Source organism: Stylophora pistillata, chromosome 9, assembly GCF_964205215.1.
Source record: "Stylophora pistillata chromosome 9, jaStyPist1.2, whole genome shotgun sequence".
NCBI lineage: Eukaryota > Metazoa > Cnidaria > Anthozoa > Scleractinia > Pocilloporidae > Stylophora > Stylophora pistillata.
The window spans coordinates 29,669,623-29,690,111 of record NC_142527.1 but is presented as its reverse complement, the minus strand read 5'-3'; the positions used below and the strand labels follow the sequence as shown (position 1 = coordinate 29,690,111).

Sequence of the window (20,489 nt, the reverse complement as noted above, 5' to 3'; positions counted from 1 at the left end):
CGCGTTCAGCTCACCTGTTTATACCTTACAGGTAGGATTTACCATAAAATTGTTTACAAAATGCATTTTTGATGAGGCCTTCAACTATTTTCGTTGCCGAAAAGAAATGGCGGGAAATTCGCGTTCAGCTCACCTGTTTATACCTTACAGGTAGGATTTACCATAAAATTGTTTACAAAATGCATTTTTGATGAGGCCTTCAACTGAAAAGATCTTTCCCATAAACGAACAGCAAAATGACGTGACTACGTAGGTGTAAATTACAATTTGTTCGAATCGGCAGGTATGGAAGAATCGATCATCAAGGGAACACTGATTGAAAGAATACTCGTTTTGTTTTTGTCGATAATTTTTGTTTTTGAACATTGTTCAGCCAAAAATATCGACATCGACTTGAATTTGGCACCAGAATGGAAACGAGAAATTACCCAGAGAGCGTCGGATTACGGTAAATTGTGAAGATAAAGTTCGCTGCTCTATTAAATTTAATATCATTTGATATCACAATCTTTTCCCGTTCTGTATCTTAGCAGAGGACAACTTGAATTGAAATAACGACGCATTGGTGCTCTTTTTAAAAGCTTAAAGCAACGTGCTGTGAAATTTGTTTACCTGTTTATATTATATAAAGCTTACATCACTGATCGTTCTTTCTGGAATGAATGAATCATTGCATCGCACAAACGACGGGAAAAGGTTTCAGATCATGGTTAGCTTCGACTGGATTTGAGTTAATCGATCCTCCGTTGAAATGTTAGACCATCAATGTAGATTCATATGCTCATCGTTGTATTAAGGAAAATGTCAATAATAATTATTCATTTGTTAAGTAAACCACAGGGTGCCAATTTACACTTCAGCTTGTAGTTATTAGAGGTCACCCTGTTTGACCTTTCTCTTCAGCGGACTTATGGTATTACAGGTTCAATAATTTTTCGGATTAATCGGAAGTTCAAAAATCAGATCAGTTTACATATAAAAGAAATATAATGACTTTCCATCAATTTATAGAAGCTTTACATACTTTTTATTTGCCTAGAAAGTTTTGGTTATATCAGTTGGAGGTGATGATAGCAAACTTTATCAGCTGGTGAATGTGATTTATAAGCAAATCCCCCTTTCTATCCACTCGTTTAACCCAATGTTAAGTCGGCAGATTTGTGAAAACATGGTATGTGGTTAAATTTGGATGGTTTTTTGCTAAGTTTGCTTTTCACTATTCATCTTTACCTCTCTGTAACTGTAACTCAAATTTGGAGAGCACAGTTAGAGCAGAATTGCAGAATCTAATCTCTTGCTGCTGTAGCCAGATGTTAATGGTGGACCCTGTGTCACACACGAGTTCAGTTGTTGGTTTAAAATGCCGCTCTGCCTAATTCAATTTATACATTTAATTTTTTACTTTTGACATTACAGATATCTTCAAAATGGTATGTTGCATAACTTTATAGGCTGATTTTCAATTTTTTTTTCTGACCACCATAGTGGACCATATCATCCTTCCATTTGTTTCTAAAGAACTCAATGATTTAACAGTGCCCAATCTTTCTGGAACCATCAAAACTCCTCTAGGAAATGTGCAGTATGACCTGAACAAGTATGTCTTATTTAAGTGACCTGAGAAATCATGTACCTGGTAAAAATCAAAGAGAGCAGTGATAATTTTTAAAAAGTTATAATAATTATAATTATAATTTTCCAAAATTACACCTGCTGGTGTTCCAAGAAAGTGGGTTATAAGAGAGGGGGAGGGGGGGGGTGGGGGGCTGTTAAGGGACTGGAAAATAGTGGATTTGAAAGCTGGGGAACTGTAAGAAAAGTGTGGGAATTGTGCAAGAAGAATGAAGGAAAAGTGTGGGCAAAGGGTGAGAAAAGTGCTAATTCTCAAGCCCATTGTCTTAAATGCAAAGGCTTGCTAAACTCCTCCTTATCCCAGATATGGAAAATAATTTTTCCTAGACCTTATGCATACATGTTACTGTACTGACTTGTATCAATATGTTAGACAAATGAGTCAATTGTTTAAATCATGATTTAAAAATGAGTCCAGCCTTATACCATACAATTTCATGTACATTTTTAGGATCAACTTGTCCAATGTAGTGATTAAGAAGACCAATGTTTCACTATTAGCTGATCATGGGTTACGGCTTTCAGCCAACGAAGCCTCAGGAAATATAGCAGCTAATTGGCACTACAAAGAGAACTCTTGGTTTGTTGTCAGTAGATATGTTTCTTAAGTTCAGTGTTTTGAGGGAGAAAAAATAATGAAAGTAAAACATTGGTGGTGTCATTCTACATTTTAGGGACAAGATGGTGGGGAGGATTGTATCATCATTACTAGTTGTAGCCTTCAGTTGATACTTTTCTTTTTGGAAAATTGGCATTTTGCAGGAGTCTTTAACTGTAAAGGACTGATTTAGTTCTGGTGATGTAGTAATTTATGTCAATCTGGTGATTTGGCATGTAGAACTAAGGGGTCACTCAAGAAGAAAGGTGCCCATGCCTGTGCTCTAATATTGCTACTACTTCTGGGTTCCTGCTGAACCTTGTTGTGTGGCCAGACAGTACCCTAGACTAGAAATGCTATAGGCTGTGTTGAGGATTGGCAAAAAGTACCATTTGTATGGGTATTTCTGAGTAAGACTAAAGGAGTCTCTGCTGCTGATCTCTCTCCACTGGGAACTCCTGATGGATTAGCCAATCATTATTCTACAGCTTTAGATACTGTCTATCATGGTTCAAAAAAATCATATCCTGCCAGTACTAAAATCTGAGATGTAAAAAAGTGTGAGTATTAATTTTTTAACTGTTATTCTTGAAAAGGCCTCACATCTCTGATTCAGGATCATGTGACCTGTCAATCAAAGACCTGTCACTTGGAATGGCTTTCTACGTTGATGGTTAGTACAAGCCAACTATTTAGATCTATTTTAAGAAATGTACATTTGATAATTCTAGGTTGAGGCTTTGTGACCTGTAAGAAGAACGTTTAACACTTGCAAGGTTGACTTTTTCTGAACATTTTTTGACTGAGTGTCATGTATGTGATCACCTCTACACCGATTCACCCACTATTTAATCACCTAACTAACTGTATTTTCTAAATATTTTATTATGTCTGGCCATGAAGGTAACTTGGAAGAGAAGAAGGGAAAAGTCAGTGCAAAGGACTGTACAATGAAAATTGGCTCAGTACATATTAAGTTTAAAGGAGGTGCAAGGTAATGATTTAATAGGTATATAGCAACTGCACATATCAAAGCCTTGTATGTTTACTTATTAGTCCAAGCGTTCCTGATTTCTTCCTAGTTGATGTGCATGTTATCTGTGTAGATGACACTTTTTTAAAGGATATTTCCAGGAATAGGACTGAAATGATAAGCAAAACTAGTTTCAATTGGTGACAAGAGGTTGCTTTTCCTCCCAGAAGTGACCAAGAAGGAAATTTCTCTTTACAATATTATCAGCATACTTTCAAGCTCAAAGGTGTTAGTCAGGAGGAAATGCTTAATTTAATAATTTTTCTGTTTCACAAACTGGTTGTATACTTGAGTTTAAAGAAATTGTATGTAACTTTGTCTTTACAAGCTGGTTGTATAATTTGTTTGCTGATGGCTTTGCATCAAGCCTCAAAGACCAACTCTCTGCTCAGGTAAAAATCACATGCTTTAATATTAATATTTACTAATATGTGAACATTTAGTTCAATTTTTTTGTTATTTTTAAATTTATTTTCATTTGTATCATTAGCTGACTTCAAGTGCTATATTTTAGCTGTAGAACAGTTTTCTATCTACTGATCTCAACACTCTTTCCAAAACATGACTGTTTTCTGGAGTGAAAGTTCTCAGTCAAATCACATGGCCTGTCAAGCAATGATAGCAGTTGTTAAGGGAGCACATAAAAAAAAATTATCTGACTGTACTGGTAAAACATTTAGACCATAGTAATCCAACAAGTACATATATTACTTTACCCACAGAGACTTGACCAGAAATAAAGCCTTTGTTAAAGCTCTAAAACAACCTTCATTTATTCTCCATTCTTCAGAGTTTCAAATTCTTGATAACTGGTTTTGGTATTTTCTTTTCCAAAAATCCAAAACTTGATTTTACTCAGCACAGACTAATCAGCAGCTAATTGTGAGTTAAATTAACTTTAAATCTAATCTTTTCTTACTTTAAATCATAGATCTGCAAGACTGCAATTGGCCTAATTAGTTCTAAAGCTACTCAAGCCTTAGACAATTTTCCTTCAATTATGAGGAAGTTTCGTGGAGGGCAAGAATGAGTAGAAGAATTTGAGAGAAAATCATAATCTAACATTTGTTCCAGAGCACTTTTATTTTTGCTTTTGAAAAAAAAAATATATATATATATAAGGCTGTAAACAAAGGGAAAACTATAACTGGTAGCTATTTCAAAACTCATGGCTGATTTTCAAAGAGGAGTGGATACTAGTAAGTTTGGTCCTTGTTCGAGAAAGGAAAAAATATCAACTCTCTAAACTACAACTTTTCATGATTTTTTGGAAGAGGTAATTTGATTGTCAATTTCAAGTTGATAATCAACACACAGTATCTATACTTAACAGAACTACATATTAGTTTTTGTTAAAACTAATTTCTTCAAGTAAAATGAAGTTAGCTCTTGAAAATCATAAACCTCCCTCCAGTAATAGAAAACAACTGATCTGGCAGGCATTGACTAATTATATCTTATTAACCAAGCACGAGGGCCATACTGGGAGAATATCGGCCTGAGGCCTTGACAGTATGGACCGAGCGGACCGAGGGCCGATATTCTTCCAGTACAGTCCCACGCAAGCTTGGTTAATAAGAGATTTATTATATGATTGAAGTTCGAAGGAACACAAGTGCGGTATCATTCGGTATCATTCGGTCCAATACTGAGAGAGTATTGACCGGCAATAGAGCATTTTGATTGGTTGATTTCAGTTATTGGCCCTCTGACTGCCCGAGTCGTATAATAAATAATTATATAACCAAGTAATTAAGACTTTGACTCCCAGAAGTGTTGAACATGTAACTTCTCCCTAAGATACCCAACATTATCCAAGAAACTGATAATCACAATCACTCAAACTTACAGGTAGAAGTTGTTATCTTGAACTAACACCACATTCTTGTAACTAATTTACAAGGAAATGTGTGGCAGCAAGAGGGGTGAATCGATGATCAGACCTTAGGAAATAATGTGCTGGTAATCAAATTGCTGTTCAGTCTCTAAATGTTATATTTTTATTACAACAAATAGAAACAGATGCATACTTGTGCAAAGATAAGTCTTGCAATGAATGTTGGATGATATTTAAGACAAATCCAATAAAACTTGACAGTGTTTATCTACAGATATGGGCTTATTCTTGTGGCTGGGAAATGGTCTATTTTAAGCTGTCACAGACCAATCCTTGCTAGTCATCAAGTATTAAGCAGTAATTAAAAAGCAATTCTTTTTCACCTTGTAATAATTTACTTTATTATACATTTCTGCAGAATTTCCAACCTGTAAATAATATTTTTCATCATAACAAATTGCTTCCCAACAATAGCATGACAAACATTTTTAAACTAGTTTGAGTGACATCTTACAATGAAATTAATGGTAAAAGGAAGCTCATTGATAGGATCTATATATCTATGAATTAATATCCTCTCCAAAGACCTTGGCATTGCCACTTGAACAGGCTAGTTACGTGCACATATCTCTTTTTGTTCCTATAGTCCATGGACTGTTGTTAAGTACTAGAATGCACAGTCAAGTCATAGATTTATCAAAATGGTTGATAATTATAGATACACTATGTACATCCAAAAATGTCTCCTATGTTCTGATGCATCTACAAATAAAAACCTTGCTGCTGCAATTATTCATTCTTGTCCATAGTATTACACCCGCTCTATTCCAGCCTCGTAAAGAGGACCTACACTGCATAGGCTAACGACTTTTTGTTAATAATCCCTTGGCCAACATCCACTGATCTCCTGGAAATTCCTGCCTGACATTTAGCTAATAGTCTGAGACAAGCCAGCAGTCTGAGTCACCACTCTATACTCATAAAAGTGCAAAAATGTCTGCCCTATGTTCCAGCCCACAGCAAGAGATACAATATATCCTATCACCACCAACAAGACAGGATACAGTAGCACCACAGTACTTCGAAGAAATGGTAATGCTGGGGATAAAAAAATAGCATATCAAAAGAGAAGTTAGTCATCAAATACTCTCTCAAGCAATTCAATTATTTAGAATTTTCATGAAATTTTCATCGCTCATCAATTGAAGGGGTTGGCAGTCACTTTCACAGTTAATCCCTTTTTTATTAATTTTAAATAGATATGAGGCTCAAATTAATGTTCCTCTGATAGACAAACTTAATGAAACTACATGTAAGTTTAGGAGAAAATGGGAAAAAAAAGACATTACTGATTGTGGCAGAGTATTGTTATGTAATCATTTATGAACACATACACAGGTTTAAAAGGTATCACTCCAAAGCAAAGCAATCTGACCAAAATAGATGTTGTGTTCCTAATGATTTGACTCAAATGGTTATAGGTGACTAGTGCAGCCACACTGCAGTAGCAGGCTTTCTCACAGACAATCAGAAGTATAGGGAGAAACCATTAAAACTCACCACTGTATCCTAAGAAAGAAATATAAATGTAATACACCAGAGCTATAAGCCAAAGTGAGTTTCCAATAAACCTTGATATGAACCATGGATTGTCAATGATAACTGAAAGAGAGAGAGAGAGAATTGGTTAAAGTTAGTTATAAGGCCAACACTGAAATGCTAATGCAGTGCTGCCCTTATGTGTACTCCTGAACCATGAGAACCAACTATAACTCATCCTTTCAATAACAAATGGAAGTAACATGCAGCCATAAACTTTCCAAGCTTTTTAATAACAGCAGTTATGTTTTGGGGGAACACATGAACCTTTTGCCCAGCTTTGCAAAGGGAAGTGGCTTGATAAAAGTCATAAGATTAATACTTTAGTCTTTCTTGAAGTGGCACTCCTGAGATATTGCCACATTGATGTGCAACTCCGTGGCTTCAAGACAAAATCAAGATAATGTAGAAAGCCTTGAATGGAAAGGACAGAGAGTCTCCACGACTACCATTAAACTAATAGAACTCGAATGCATAAACAGCTTCCTAAAAAATTCATCTAACATAACCAAACAAAACATGCTTTCCAAAACAACTGCAAAGACATCAGAAAACCATCACCACATGAATATTCCAAAAATATTGTGCTTTGATATCAACTTTAGTTCAAGTATTATTGACCTTTGTTCAAAACTTATTGATAAATCCTAGTTTATCACTACTTCCCCAACAAGGAATAAGGTTTGCAATCTATACCTCAACTTATTGTAAATAATTAAAGTAATCTTTAAATTAAGCTACTAATAACAGGTTAACAGAAAAAGCATATTTACTCTTCATACAAAAGAGTTGGATGACATGTAATATTAACAGCAAGGGGAAGAATGCGTTTAGGTGAACATCAAATGCATAAGCCCATTCTACTCTTTGTCCTGGATCATGTGCAGTGGATATCCTCAGGTATCTGTTGCAAAAGAACCTGGAAGGTAAAAGAGCCATTATCTGATACGTATATCTTATTAACCAAGCGTGAGGGCCATACTGGGAGAATATCGGCCTGAGGTCTTGACAGTACGGACCGAGCTGCGCTCGGTCCGTACAAAAAAGACCGAGGGCCGATATTCTTCCAGTACAGTCCCAAGCAAGCTTGGTTAATAAGAGATTTATTATAAGACTGAAGTTCAAAGGGACACAAGTGCAGTATCATGATTCGGGACCATTTGGGACAGTGCCCGGTCCAATACTCAGAGAATAGTGGACCAGCAATAGAGCAATTTGATTGGTTGATTTTAGTTATTGGCCCTCTGACTGCCCGAGTCGTGTAATAAATATATCTTATTAACCAAGCGCGAGGGCCGTACTGGGAGAATATCGGCCCGAGGTCTTGATAGTACAGACCAAGCGCAGCGAGGTCCGTACAAAAAAGACTGAGGGCCGATATTCTTCCAGTACGGTCCCGAGCAAGCTTGGTTAATAAGAGATTTATTATACGACTGAACTTCAAAGGGACACAAGTGTGGTATCATTCGGGACCATTCGGGACAGTGCCCGGTCCAATACTTAGAGAATATTGGACCGGCAATAGAGCATTTTGATTGGCTGATTTTAGTTATTGGCCCTCTGACTGCCTGAGTCATGTAATAAAGTAGCTTACTCAACACAGTATCAAATTATCTTTCTATCACACAGGCTCAAAAGAAAATTCCACAAGCGATCAAGGACAAGCAGATGCATTTTAGTAACTTTCACACTAACTGAAATATCCCAACCAGAACATCTGCTACATGTCTTCCATGGGAAAAGCAGGTAATCAAAATGTGAAGCAAACTGAGTAGCCTTATGGTACACATACATGTAAGTACTAAGTTTGGTTTGGATCCCCTTTCACCACAAGAAAAGCCACCTGATTTCCAAGAGGACGGGGATTCTAAAATCCAAAATTTTTTGATGGAAAGTTTCAGGCAAAAGTGGCATTTCCAGAATGAGGAAAGGCACAACCCAAAAATCTTCTGAGGGAGGCATGTGAATCTTTTCTGTATGAGTTTTTATGTTTAGTTGAGTTTCAGTGTTTGCATCTTCCATTTTTTAACTGACTAGTATTACAGCAGTTTTCTAAGCAACACAGCCATTTCAGTATTCATATACTGAATATAAAACCATACTAACCCTTTCACTCCCAAGATCTCATCAGTAATAGTTCTCCTAACTGTCTGTCATACAATTCTTATTATTTTAGTTGGGAGAATTTGGTATTGGATCAAACAATAATCCCCTCACTGATATATCTCTTTATTCTCATCACTTGTCTGCTTGATATTGCATTAAAGTTGTAAGGAGAAATTTTCTCTTGGTCACTCATGGGAGTGGAAGGGTTAGGCCAACAATTTTCTGAACCAAAGATTTTTTTGGGAATTTTTAAACATTTTAAACATATTCAGATTTGCAACACTAACTTACCATAACAATGATGCTATAATAAGACCCACAGCAATGCAATCCACAAAGACAACCCATAGTAAAAACTTTAAAAATCCTAAAAAGGGTAGCTTCAACATCACAGCAAAGCCAATAGAAGATGCTAAGGATGTAAAACAAAACAAGGTTTAGGCGAGTGTTGAAGGAACACTGCAACCAAGTTCATCAGTCAAAACATTTTGAGTGCAAAGGTACACATTAACAAAGGGTGTATCAGTTAGGACACAGAAGTAAGTTCTATAATTTTATGGTTATCATACCTTCTGCTAACAAACACTTTTAAAGTAATCTATCTTAAGACTCTGTGACTGGTGTCAAGTTATCAAATTATTTCTCAGTGCATAGTCTTCACCAATCACTTTCATTTCTCTCAAAACCATCTCACTACAATATCAAACTCTGGGTGACTCAGATGTTTTTGTTCCCAGCTTGCAAAGTTTTTCTTTGGCCAACCATTTACTTCTGACCTGATAGGAGAGCTTCCATGAGCAAATGATCCAGTTCAGGGACCTGAACCAACCCCATTTAAAGTCTAATTCTGTATTAAACAACAGTCCAACATCTCCTTTTCTATGGCAAGTAATGGTACGGAAGGCTAACTAGCACAAACAACAAGTGTCTGCATGAACCAGTTAACTTACCACACAACCAAATACTAAGTAACACAAGAAAAGCAGGATCATCTCTTGCCCACTGGTCTTTTGTTTCTGTATGAGAAAAGAGAGTCAACTACATGTAACCAGTTGTAGCCACAAGATAGGCTTCTGGTGGCAGTACTTATACAACCAAAAGAAGATAAAACTCTGGCACATGTCTGGAAAAAGTCCTCAGTGCACATATACACATCAATTGAAAATATACAGATTTTGAGAACCATCAGTACCTTGAGGTGAGCCACTTTGAAGAACAAGTGTCTTTTTATTTGTTATTTGATGTAATAAAGGATAAATTGCCATACACTTCTACCAACAGAACAAACATGTTTGGTCTCATTATCAAGTGAGTAATGCAACAGGACAGTGATGGTTGAAATATTATGGGGTAAAAAGTATGAAAAGTCAGGCCAAGCTTTTGTCACTTTTATTAAGTATAATAACTATGTTTTATGTCTTTAAGGTACCTACGTTTGTGGTAATGAAAATTTCGGTATCTGAAAGCAGAAATGGAGCAAAAACAATATTAATTATTGCAAAGCAAGTGTGACTTACTGCTTTGTAACACTACATTCTTGGAGGGGGGGGGGTCTAAGTTATGCTCCTGCAAAAAAATTTGAAATTTGAAACTCTTGGAGATGTGATCTCTGACATTCTGGGACATGATTGAGTAACTTTTTTTTATCCAGACAATTATGTCAGAATCAGTTAAAAAATATTTATTTTCTATCTGATCACAATTCACAAAGCAGCTGGTGTAAAATAGTCTGACAGCTGGTGGGTTTCCACCATCTACATGTACCAGCTGCTAATGATAGCCCTGTATCATGTAATGTAATTGTATTGGTTAGAGGTGTCCTGGAATGGACTGTCGTAGATGATAGTGGTGAACATTTTGACAACTTGAATGGGATTCAACATCAGATTTAAGTCATTGCCAGAGTTACTTAACTAACTCTGATGATGACCTATGCTCAGGTTGTAAAAATATCAATCACTATCAAGAACAGTCTTGTTTGGGACTTCTGATCAGACTACCTCATCTACTGTTACAGCTGTACTTCTCAATTCAAGCCATTAACTTAACCATAAGCACACCTTTTAACGTTTCAAAAAACTGCTGGAAATATTCGGTCAAGATCATACATGTAATTTAAAAATAAAATGACAAAATTATTATCGTATATTCACGATCAATTTGGAATAAAAACAAAAATAGAATCGGTAAAAAAAGAAGGTTACATTTCGAGAACATATATTTCAACCTACATACCAAATTAACCAGATTACCTTCACATTTGCAGAACAGATCATCCCTGTCATCCACGAACAAAAACTCGCATTTGTTTAACAAAAACAATACGTTCATAATCTTGATTATTCATGTTTAACTTTCATACGTAATGTAGGCTTTCGCGGGTAAAATGTAGCGTAGTATGTTTATTAAGTCTCGCTTTGTGGCAGACACATTTCAAGCTGACACAACCAATCATACGAACGTGGCTACCTTAAAATCAGATGCCGAGTCAAGGACTTTGCCCCATATGTTAAAAATCGTGGCAAAAATGTAGAAATACTTACACTTTTCTCGGTGATACGCAAAGGTAAAGCATCTGCCACAGGGCAAATTCGAAATCCATGTGTCGATATTTTAAGATCCGGCGAAGAAACTTGTACTGCATCGAGGTCGACATACATCGCGAACGCTTCTTTGAATGCGAATAATATGACGAATTTGCAGGCTCCGGTAGCATTGCAATAAAATATCTATATTCTACTCGTAACAACCAAACAGTCTGTCATTAAAAGTGGTTTTTGGTTCATGCACCAAGTAATCTTGTCGCATATAGCACTGAAAACTGCAAAACAAGTTTGTTTTCTGTTAATATCCTGCGCATGCGTTGACACGTCAAAGTTTTCCATGATTCTTTGCAGGCGAATTTCTCTCGTGACACGTCACGCAAAATCAAAAAACGTCACGCTGTTTCCTGAATCTAAACACGAAAGGAAAAGAATCACAGACACTTATCACTATACTTTCTCAATTCTGTGACAAATCTGAAATATTTCGGTAGTTTTCCTTACATGATATTTGCCGTGCAGGGGTTTCCTTACTTTTTTATGCTTTTCAATTGATCAGTTGATTTAAATCAGAAAGACTGCAAGCGTAATTACGCAACGAAGTGAACGACATTAAAGGTGAATGAATGGAAGAACGAACGAGTTTACCTCTTGTCACCCTCAACTCGGTGGCCACTTCAGAGGTAACGAGAAGTTGTAATAATTTTACCAGGATGCGTCAAATGTAACCGCAGATACTCAAATGGCTTTGGTTTCATTATCAAACTGAAACTGCCGCTGTTATATTACATTCGATAAAGGCGTATGCTGTTTCAAGCGTTCATTTTATTGAAGTTAACATAGTAACTTCACTCAAGAACTTTTACTTATGTTACGGTATTAATTAAACGACAAAAAAATGACAATAATAGCTCCATAAAGCTTCTAACCAGCCGGTCTTTGCCGACAACAACTAATTTGGCTAGGTGAATTATTCCTCATGAGGCCTGATTCTAAAAGGTTCTGGAAGCTTACAAAAAATTATTCTAGTGGCATTATAGGACTAAAAATCTCCAACAACCTATGAAATCATTGTAAATCTGCAGAAAAAAATTGCAAAGTGGAAAGATTTAGAAAGCTGCTGAACTTTGAAAATCCTTCTTCGTTAAAAGGAGTTTCTAAAGCAGTATGTGTATAAGTTTTCCTATGGGCCGGTTAATTCATTCCGCTCCTGACAACCAGTCACAGTTCTTCTGTGTAAAGGTAAAGGTAAAGTTCTCTATTTCTCTAAACAACATACGCGTCACTCCCCCTTAGAAATGCCACGGCATCAGATTCAACGCAGGCGCGATACCCCTCGCGGTGATAGGCCGTAAAGTGAGAGGACGTAAAGAATTGATTGACAGTTGTCGTGCGTGGGAATCTCATACAAAGCTTTTCAGATATCCCCTGAAGTACTTTGGAGCTTGAATGACAACACTTGCAGCAGCAGAAGGTCAACTGATCAACATCTTCTTTATTGAGAACGGGACTATTACCCCACAGGCTAGTGTCAAGTCCCCCAGGTTCTTTCCAAGTGATCCCCGCGGAGTCCCTCACTCCGTCGTTGGGGTGACGCGGAGCAATGATCATTATTTCGCCTTCTCTCACTCTCTCGTTGCCTTCATTGTGTTGTTCTCTGTCGTCATACTGAACCCTAAATCTATAAGACCTTGGCTGGTTACCTTGAGATAAGTCAACGTACTTCTCGCGCATCTCCTGCTTCACATCGCGGCCATAGTTTCCCAGAAACTCACAGTTCAGGTCCTTTCTGGCTTGATCCATCGATCTCAGTATCTGTTTGGCGTAGTCTTCGTCGCTCCTTATGTAACTTCCATCCACGATTAAAATTCGCTTTAGTCTTTTCTTCAGTAGTGGTAGCAAACCAAATTTCTCCAGGCGACCACCGTCACTGAGAGATAACAGTGCTGGGGGACTGGGGCCGACATGATCTACTTGAAAGAACTCGCGCAACATTCGAACATGGTATAAATGCGCATGACACCATCTGCACAATGAATAAGATCAAGGTCAATAAAAGGAAAAAAAATTGTGCAACGAGGTGAAGGGTGGTCAATGATGAAATTTGTTAAAGGATGATTGTGATCGATCAGGCAACTTTTAATCAAGTGGTGAAAGGAATCTAACATTCATATAATTATTGTGATTAGTTTTTTCTTGATACTTCTAATGGTTGGTATGGTAAATTCACACCACATTCTTGACAAATCATATGCAAAACTTAACTGAATTCTACCCATTTGCACCCACCCCACCCCCCCTTCCCCGTGGTTCCCCGTGGTACATGAATTTACGTTTGACCAGTTAGTTCTGATTGACAGTCTCAATTACGTTAACGTTGGATTTATGGCACTCAACTGATTTTCCGGTATGTACGAAAACTCATTTGAACAAATTTATCGAATTTCTTACCTTGCAAAGCTCTCCCGGTAGCTATACGTTGATGTATCGCCATGGCCAGTTGGCAACATGGCTATACCAAAAAAAATCACAAGATAAACCACAAAGAAGGCTATGACCACACCCTCGGCTATGACCACACCCTCGGCTCTAATTTCATAACTAGAAAACCAAATGACTGCAAGAGATATCATGGGGAGGGCTACGATGCTCTGGATTAAAATTGTTGAAACCTGAAACAAAAATGTTAACAGCACAATGAGGTAAGGGAATAGAAAACGAGCGAAAATAAAAAAAAATTGTCGAAGGTTTACCAAAAGCTCATTTCAACTCAAATCTTCAACATCTTACCCCTAGGCATCCCCCCTCCGAACGTTTGAACCTTTTTCGTTCGTTAAAATTCCCGTCCGTGTTCAAATGCCCCACCCAAGTGCTGAATTTAATGGTCCAATTTCTTTTGTGAAAGGCGACCGTAACTTTCAACTGATTGACCAGAAATTGATTTTACTACTTGATATCTAAAGCCTGGACCTTGTAGACTTTGTAGAGCCATTTTCTCGTGAATATGACCTCTTTATCACCGAAATAAAAAACACGTGTAATCCCCTGAAAAAATTTGACACTTTCGGTTCAAACTCCCCACCCCACCAAGGCAAGGGATGAAATTTCCCACACGCCCCAGGCACGGACGACAGTCAAATGTTCATGAGTTGCCCAGGGGGTTGTTAAGCTTCGAATCGATTGGCATATTATCGACATCATATCAGTTGAAGTCGAATTTTTCCGAGCCGCGAAACGTCATGGTTAAATATCCACTGCTTACAACGACAATGAGGTAAACATTTTTTTCCTCGGTTTTATCACACAGAAACTAAAACATAAGCTTACATTATGATCAATAAACTGAAAAACAGTCGGAAGTTAAAACTCTCAATGTGCGATTTTTTTTCTTCAGCATCTCGTAGGCTGATATAGTACTTGTCAATGGCTTCCGAACTGGCCAATCAGCACGCGTGGAAAGCACTATTCACTCGTTTGGGTGACCACGTTACCTTCTTTTGCCCGCCATTTTTCCCGTTTACCGGTTGCGCTTTGCCGCTTTTACGTGAAAGTCACCTGTTTCGCGTTTGCCGTGTACGTAAGATTTTCTTCACCTTTTCTCTTACAGAGTAGAAGTTAAATTTTGGAGAAAGGACACCCAAACTATCCCTTGTAAGTCAAACAAGGGCGCCTTCAAATTCACCATGATGTGAGCTAACCCGAAGCTAAAGCAGTAAGGTTCACGCTATTTTACGTGAAACGTGAAAGGGCAAGCTGACGTTTGCTGTTTCACGTAAACGCGGTGCTAAATCTCTCTCTTACCGAACAGACGCACGGAAAAATGGAATCGAATTGTCAACAATACGTCAGCTTCCTCGAGAGAGTACATTCAAGTCACCCACCTTTGAACCTATTCCTCCTTTCTTCAGGGTGATACCTTTTCGAAGAGTTAGACCCAGATGTACCTGTAGATCTCTGAGCGGCTCATCCTGCTCCGGATTCAGTGTCATCACAGCACCAGAAATTACCATGGCATCTGCCAAACTGACGTCTTTTGGATCTAAACTCTCTGTCACCTCGTCTTTTTTTTGTTGGTCGATTCGTTCCATTTCAGTCGGCGACAAAGCCATCACAGCGTAGGGCGATTCATTCCATTGTTTTCGCCAGTAGTCCACTGCCACACAGCTGATGTATTTCGGTTTGTCATCCTCCAAGTCCGCCAGGACTAGAGGTTCTTTGTCAGGGTTAGGGTTAGGGCTGGAGTTAGGGTTGGAGTTGGAGTTGGGGTTGGGATTGGGGTTGGGGTTGGGATTGGGGTTGGGGTTGGGGTTGGGGTTGGGGTTAGGGTTAGGGTTAGGGTTAGGTTTAGGGTAAATTTTGTGTTTCAGACAATTACACGACAGGATTGAAAAGAAGTCGCCGCAACCGATTCCTGGGTTAGGGTTAGGGTTAGGGTTAGGGTTAGGGTAAATTTTGTGTTTCGGACGATTACACGACAGGATTGGAAAGAAGTCGCCGCAACCGATTCCTTTACAACCAAGCGAACCAACGCTTTCCTCCGTGAAAAATGCTCGCTGCAATCTCCACCTGAAATTCGAAAACACCCTATTTTCACATATTTTGCGATGATTTGACTTTGGGCAGAACCTCTGCCTCTATTTTTTAGTGTTTTTCGGCAAGTCTGTATTTAGTCAATGCAAAAGTAAGAGCTACATCTTAAATCATTATTCGAGACACCCTCGCTAGATTTCGTCTAGTGGGGTAAGAGAGGTCGAAGGACTTTTTAGGGGGACTACATGTTTTTCAAGGAGAAGAGAGGGAGATCAGCCGTCACCAACAAAGTATAAAGGGGTGGGAGGCTAAAAAAACTAACTGCCACTCGAGGGGGGGAGGGCTCACAACCTCGGAGCCTTATGGGCGGATCAGGTAAATTTTATCGTGACACAACCAAAGTCCCTCCCCCCCTTCTTGGCGATAAATAATGACTGATTATTAAGGCCACTTACTTATAGTATGTAAAACCTGCCGTGGTGCTGAACATTCCAATAAAAGGAGTTATCCATAAGCAAAATCCAGAAATGAGGAGGAGAGTGTAGAAAAGTTGTTCTTCATACACGATACCCATAACACTGGTCTCATACACTCGCCACTTTACAACGAATGCATAAAAGTAAGTCATTAGTACCAGGGATACTTCGCCTCTTAAGGGTGGAAATCCAAACCAAAAAAAGATGCTTAGGATGATTATAAGCGCGTTAAGCCAGCTGGGTAACACCCCAGTAAACTGCTGTATTAACCAGGGGAAGAGGGTCAAAGCGAGCAGCGACCCGAGTAAGATCTTGAAGTAACGCACAATCGAGCGAAATCTCATGGGTACGATAGTCTTGATGAAATAGGACACGAAGAACGCGAGGAATAGAAAAAAAAACAGGTAAAGTTGCTCGCGCACCTCTGGTTGACCGATCTCGAATTGTCGAGTGCAATGTCTCTCTGTAATGTTCAGTCCTCTTGAAATTTGAGGAACATCGGTGCAGTTGAAGCCCTTGCGCATGACTGCACCAAATACGTAATCGATGACGAAGGCAGATGGAATAGCACCAGCGCCGTAGATGATGCAGGGGATAAGAAGATTGACTATGAGCAGCAGAAAAACCAGTATGATGCTGTCTAAAATGCCTTGCAGTGGGCGTTCCCAACTACAGAGGTAACCAACTCTGCTTCGCATGTGCTCGAAAAATTTTTTATGCCATTCCCGATCATTCTTTCCTATGTTTCTGTGTTTCCAATCCAAGAAGGCAGCGGCTGTAAAACCTCCTCCGGAAACGCAGCTTAAGTAATCGAATTCAGCTCCGCTTTCCAGAAGCCTTCGCAACACACCGGAAGTCAATGCAGCCGAGCGGATTCCACCACCGGAGAAAGCAACGCCGACATCTGACATGATGAAGTAATTTCCTAGAAATTCTTGAAAATTAATAGAACAATTTCAATTACGATCACCTAGCACTATACCTCACTGTAATAGCAATCGTTCGTTTACGCCTGAATTGTACGTAAAAAGATAATCATTCTGCCTTGTTTCTGTTTTCTAATAGGTCAAGCAAAGACGTAAAACTATAACTGATAGATATATTAACAGATAAATAATAGTGAGGAAGCTGAAAATAAGCTGGTTTAATCAGAAGAAGGTTCTAGCGTCTAAACCCGATTTGACAGTTGTGTTACATATCACGCGTCCCTCCACTCTCTGACAGTTGTTGTGTTACATATCACGCGTCTGGTTAATTACCCTCATTAGCAAACGGAAATGTGAAATACCTTGCCATAATTTTATCGGGGAAACCACCTCCTCTAGTTTACCTTGGAAACTTAATAAACACTGTATAAACTCACATTCATGAAAGAGCTGACTGTGCTTTTCCCTCCGCATTAAATTGGAGAAGGAAAATTATACACCCGAGCGAAAAGAAAGAAACTGAAGAGTTTTCCTGAAGTTTAACAGCGACTGAGAGTAAACATGGCAACCCTTTGTGCGGCAGTCAACACGATGAAACGGCTCAAAATATTTTGGATAAATCAAAATTCTTGCCTACTTTACATGTCAAGCAATAAAACCTTTATCAAACAACTTTCTTCGGTTAACATGGATATTGGTGTCATCTCACTTCAAATGAAATACACTTGGTCGAGAACTTAGCAAATATTTAAGCTTTAAGCATCGTCAGTAGGGCAGGTGCATCGAGTAAATAATCGATTGTTGACCTTGTAAAGTTCATCAAACCTCTAAACGATCACGAAAAACCAAGAGAACCACAGATTCGATAAGATACGCACAACGTGTTAACCAAGCCTTAAAGTACAATATTTTTCAATCGATGACTTAGCCTGATAAGATGACAATATCTCTACGAAGATTGTACATCCATAATAAAATACCACACAAAAAAAATGTTTGTATCCTCAACTGCAAACTTCACTTACCTCTTGGCTTTACTTTGCAAGTGTACACTTCTCCTAGCTCTTTCCATTAAATGTGCTCACAGTGGGTCTACCCTTTTCAAATTTCTCGTTCCTTTTAAAATCTGCTTACAGTGGGCAGGGATTTACCCCCACAAAACACTTCCTTTCTCAGAAAAAAACGAATTTTCTTTAATGTTCGCTGCTGTTTTCCGGGAAAACGATCAGTCAAGCTATACCTATCGAACATTCGGCCAGCATGTTTGGCAGCCTTTTGGTCGCTTTAAGAAAACAACTGTAGAGATTCGAGTGGAGATAGAACTATCATTTATAAAATAGATTAGAATAGATTAGAACAGAATCTTTATTTATACAGGATGAGAATAGCGGCTTCGCTGCCAAACGAAACTTTCCCCGACTGCTTTCACTTTCGAGGTATTGACGTGTGATCATTGATCAAAGTCATAACGAAAGAGTACGCAGGTTATGTTTTAATCACTAATACAAAACAAGATCGTTTGATCTTTTTAATGACATTGTTCTTGACATTAATCACAAGCTCGCAGGTCTGCTCCCACCTAAAGCTGAGCACCACAGGCAGCTGCGCAGCAATAGGAAGTTTAACGTGCCAGTGTGCAAGACTGATCGTTTTAAAAAATCTTTTGTTGTTAGCCATAGCCTAAGGGTGTAAATATATATGTTTAAGTATGATTTTAACACAAGATCATCCTAAGTGAAACGTTTTCATTAGATTTGTATATTTTTATTATTAAGATTTTCAAACTATTTTAACAATGAATTTTGTTTCTTGTATATTATACACGTAATTCAGTCTTCGGACTGCGAGGTGTTTCCTTTTAATAAACGATTTATCTATCTATCTATCTTTATTTATACAGGATGAGAATAGCGGCTTCGCTGCCAAACCAAACTTTCCCCGACTGCTTTCACTTTCGAGGTATTGACGTGTGATCATTGATCAAAGTCATAACAAAAGAAGTACGCGGGTTATGTTTTAATCACTAATACAAAACATTTAACGCAAATTAGAAGGCACCCAAGACGAATTACAAAATGATATCTCGATACACATGTGAACAGTAGGCTTATTTTACACTACTTATAAACACAGATGAATAATTGATTAAATGTTAATAAAAGAATTAGACGAATAGATAACATATTTCATGCACCCTTCTCCAAATGTCTGGAACATCAAGATTATATTTATAGACTATAGAGTTTATAATGGCGAAGAGTTCTCATCTGATCTTTTAGTTTAACTGCGAATTTCTCTAGCTTTCTCATTTCTACTGACATTTCATCTCGCACCTTTGCTCCCAGCTAGTCTGGCGAAAGAGTTGAGTTAGGCCGACGATCGAGAATCTTTGGTACAAAAGTTGTTTATAATTAGCAATTATCAAATGAATGTCAGTTGGTGCAATGCCATGACGGACATCATGCGTGAACAAAAATAAGCCCGCAGGTAGGCCCTCATTATCACAAGCTAATCATTCCTTTTAAGAAAATTTTAGAAAGAAATGCACCAAGAAATTGAATGCGTTGTTGGATCAACTGGTGGAGACGAAGCGCTCCATGTCTATCATGTAAAAGTGCAAGCTCATCTGCATGCTGTTAAACCATAAGTGAAAAGGCACTGTTGGTAATCTGCACTTATTGCTGAGTGCATGTTTTGGTACTGAACGTGACATAGTTTCATTTATTCTTAGACCTAATACCGTTCGATTCTGGCTTAATCCTGACTACTTCCCGCCTAGTAAATCGGTGAACAAAAACAAAAGAAATCTTAGCCTCTGAAATCTCTAACGCGGATAGCGCGCTAACCGGCGCGAAAGTTTTTGCTTCGGTGATTGCGTTTTGTAATTTGTTCCACAGCAGACTTTTCCAAAATGTTTAAATCTAAATGTACTCCAGGAAAAGTCTTTTAAAAGTCTGTGTTGAAAGTCGGGTGAGATTCAAAGGGCTGTGGAAAATGAAGTTTCATCTGGACTCAAGTTTGGGACCGAAGGGGGAGGGAGGAAACGAAGGATTTTGGCCCTGTCAAAATAAAAATCACTTCGAAGGTTCTGTGGTATCCTAATGATCCCCCCCCCCCTCACTGGCTGTCAATTTTCTATAGTCTCTCCCCCCCAACTTTATACTCTGATCTCCTCCGTTCCCCTAAAAACCATGCATTTCCCCCCAAAT

At 38.3% G+C, this 20,489-nt stretch overlaps 3 protein-coding genes across 5 annotated transcripts; 1 reads left to right on the top strand and 2 right to left on the bottom strand.

The window, feature by feature from the left end:
* Window positions 1–8: 8 nt before the first annotated feature.
* Window positions 9–5,373, top strand: LOC111339016 (bactericidal permeability-increasing protein). Its single transcript, XM_088734311.1, has 8 exons — window positions 9–150; window positions 284–448; window positions 1,486–1,597; window positions 2,084–2,212; window positions 2,827–2,903; window positions 3,134–3,224; window positions 3,592–3,655; window positions 4,195–5,373. The coding sequence occupies exons 1-8, from the start codon at window positions 72–74 to the stop codon at window positions 4,291–4,293; spliced, it is 816 nt and encodes a 271-aa protein (XP_088590437.1). The 5' UTR covers window positions 9–71; the 3' UTR covers window positions 4,294–5,373.
* A 99-nt stretch (window positions 5,374–5,472) lies between these two features.
* On the bottom strand, window positions 5,473–12,012 carry LOC111338420 (protein unc-50 homolog). Of its 2 annotated transcripts, none has more exons than XM_022944914.2 (7): window positions 11,349–12,012; window positions 10,239–10,264; window positions 9,756–9,821; window positions 9,097–9,217; window positions 7,473–7,618; window positions 6,661–6,762; window positions 5,473–6,198 (listed from the first exon to the last, which is right to left on the bottom strand). In XM_022944914.2, exons 1-7 carry the CDS (start codon window positions 11,519–11,521, stop codon window positions 6,029–6,031), a joined length of 804 nt encoding a protein of 267 aa, XP_022800649.2. In that variant the 5' UTR covers window positions 11,522–12,012; the 3' UTR covers window positions 5,473–6,028. The 2 variants fall into 2 exon arrangements, with proteins under 2 accessions (XP_022800649.2, XP_088590438.1); XM_088734312.1 differs by having other exon boundaries at window positions 7,482–7,618.
* Window positions 12,013–12,155: 143 nt separating this feature from the next.
* LOC111338531 (uncharacterized) lies at window positions 12,156–18,615 on the bottom strand. 2 transcript variants are annotated; one of them, XM_088734306.1, is made up of 6 exons: window positions 18,306–18,615; window positions 16,334–17,288; window positions 15,795–15,914; window positions 15,230–15,584; window positions 13,800–14,020; window positions 12,156–13,374 (listed from the first exon to the last, which is right to left on the bottom strand). In XM_088734306.1, the coding sequence occupies exons 2-6, from the start codon at window positions 17,263–17,265 to the stop codon at window positions 12,615–12,617; spliced, it is 2,388 nt and encodes a 795-aa protein (XP_088590432.1). In that variant the 5' UTR covers window positions 17,266–17,288; window positions 18,306–18,615; the 3' UTR covers window positions 12,156–12,614. The 2 variants fall into 2 exon arrangements, with proteins under 2 accessions (XP_088590432.1, XP_088590433.1); XM_088734307.1 differs by having other exon boundaries at window positions 15,230–15,581; window positions 15,798–15,914.
* Window positions 18,616–20,489: the final 1,874 nt, after the last annotated feature.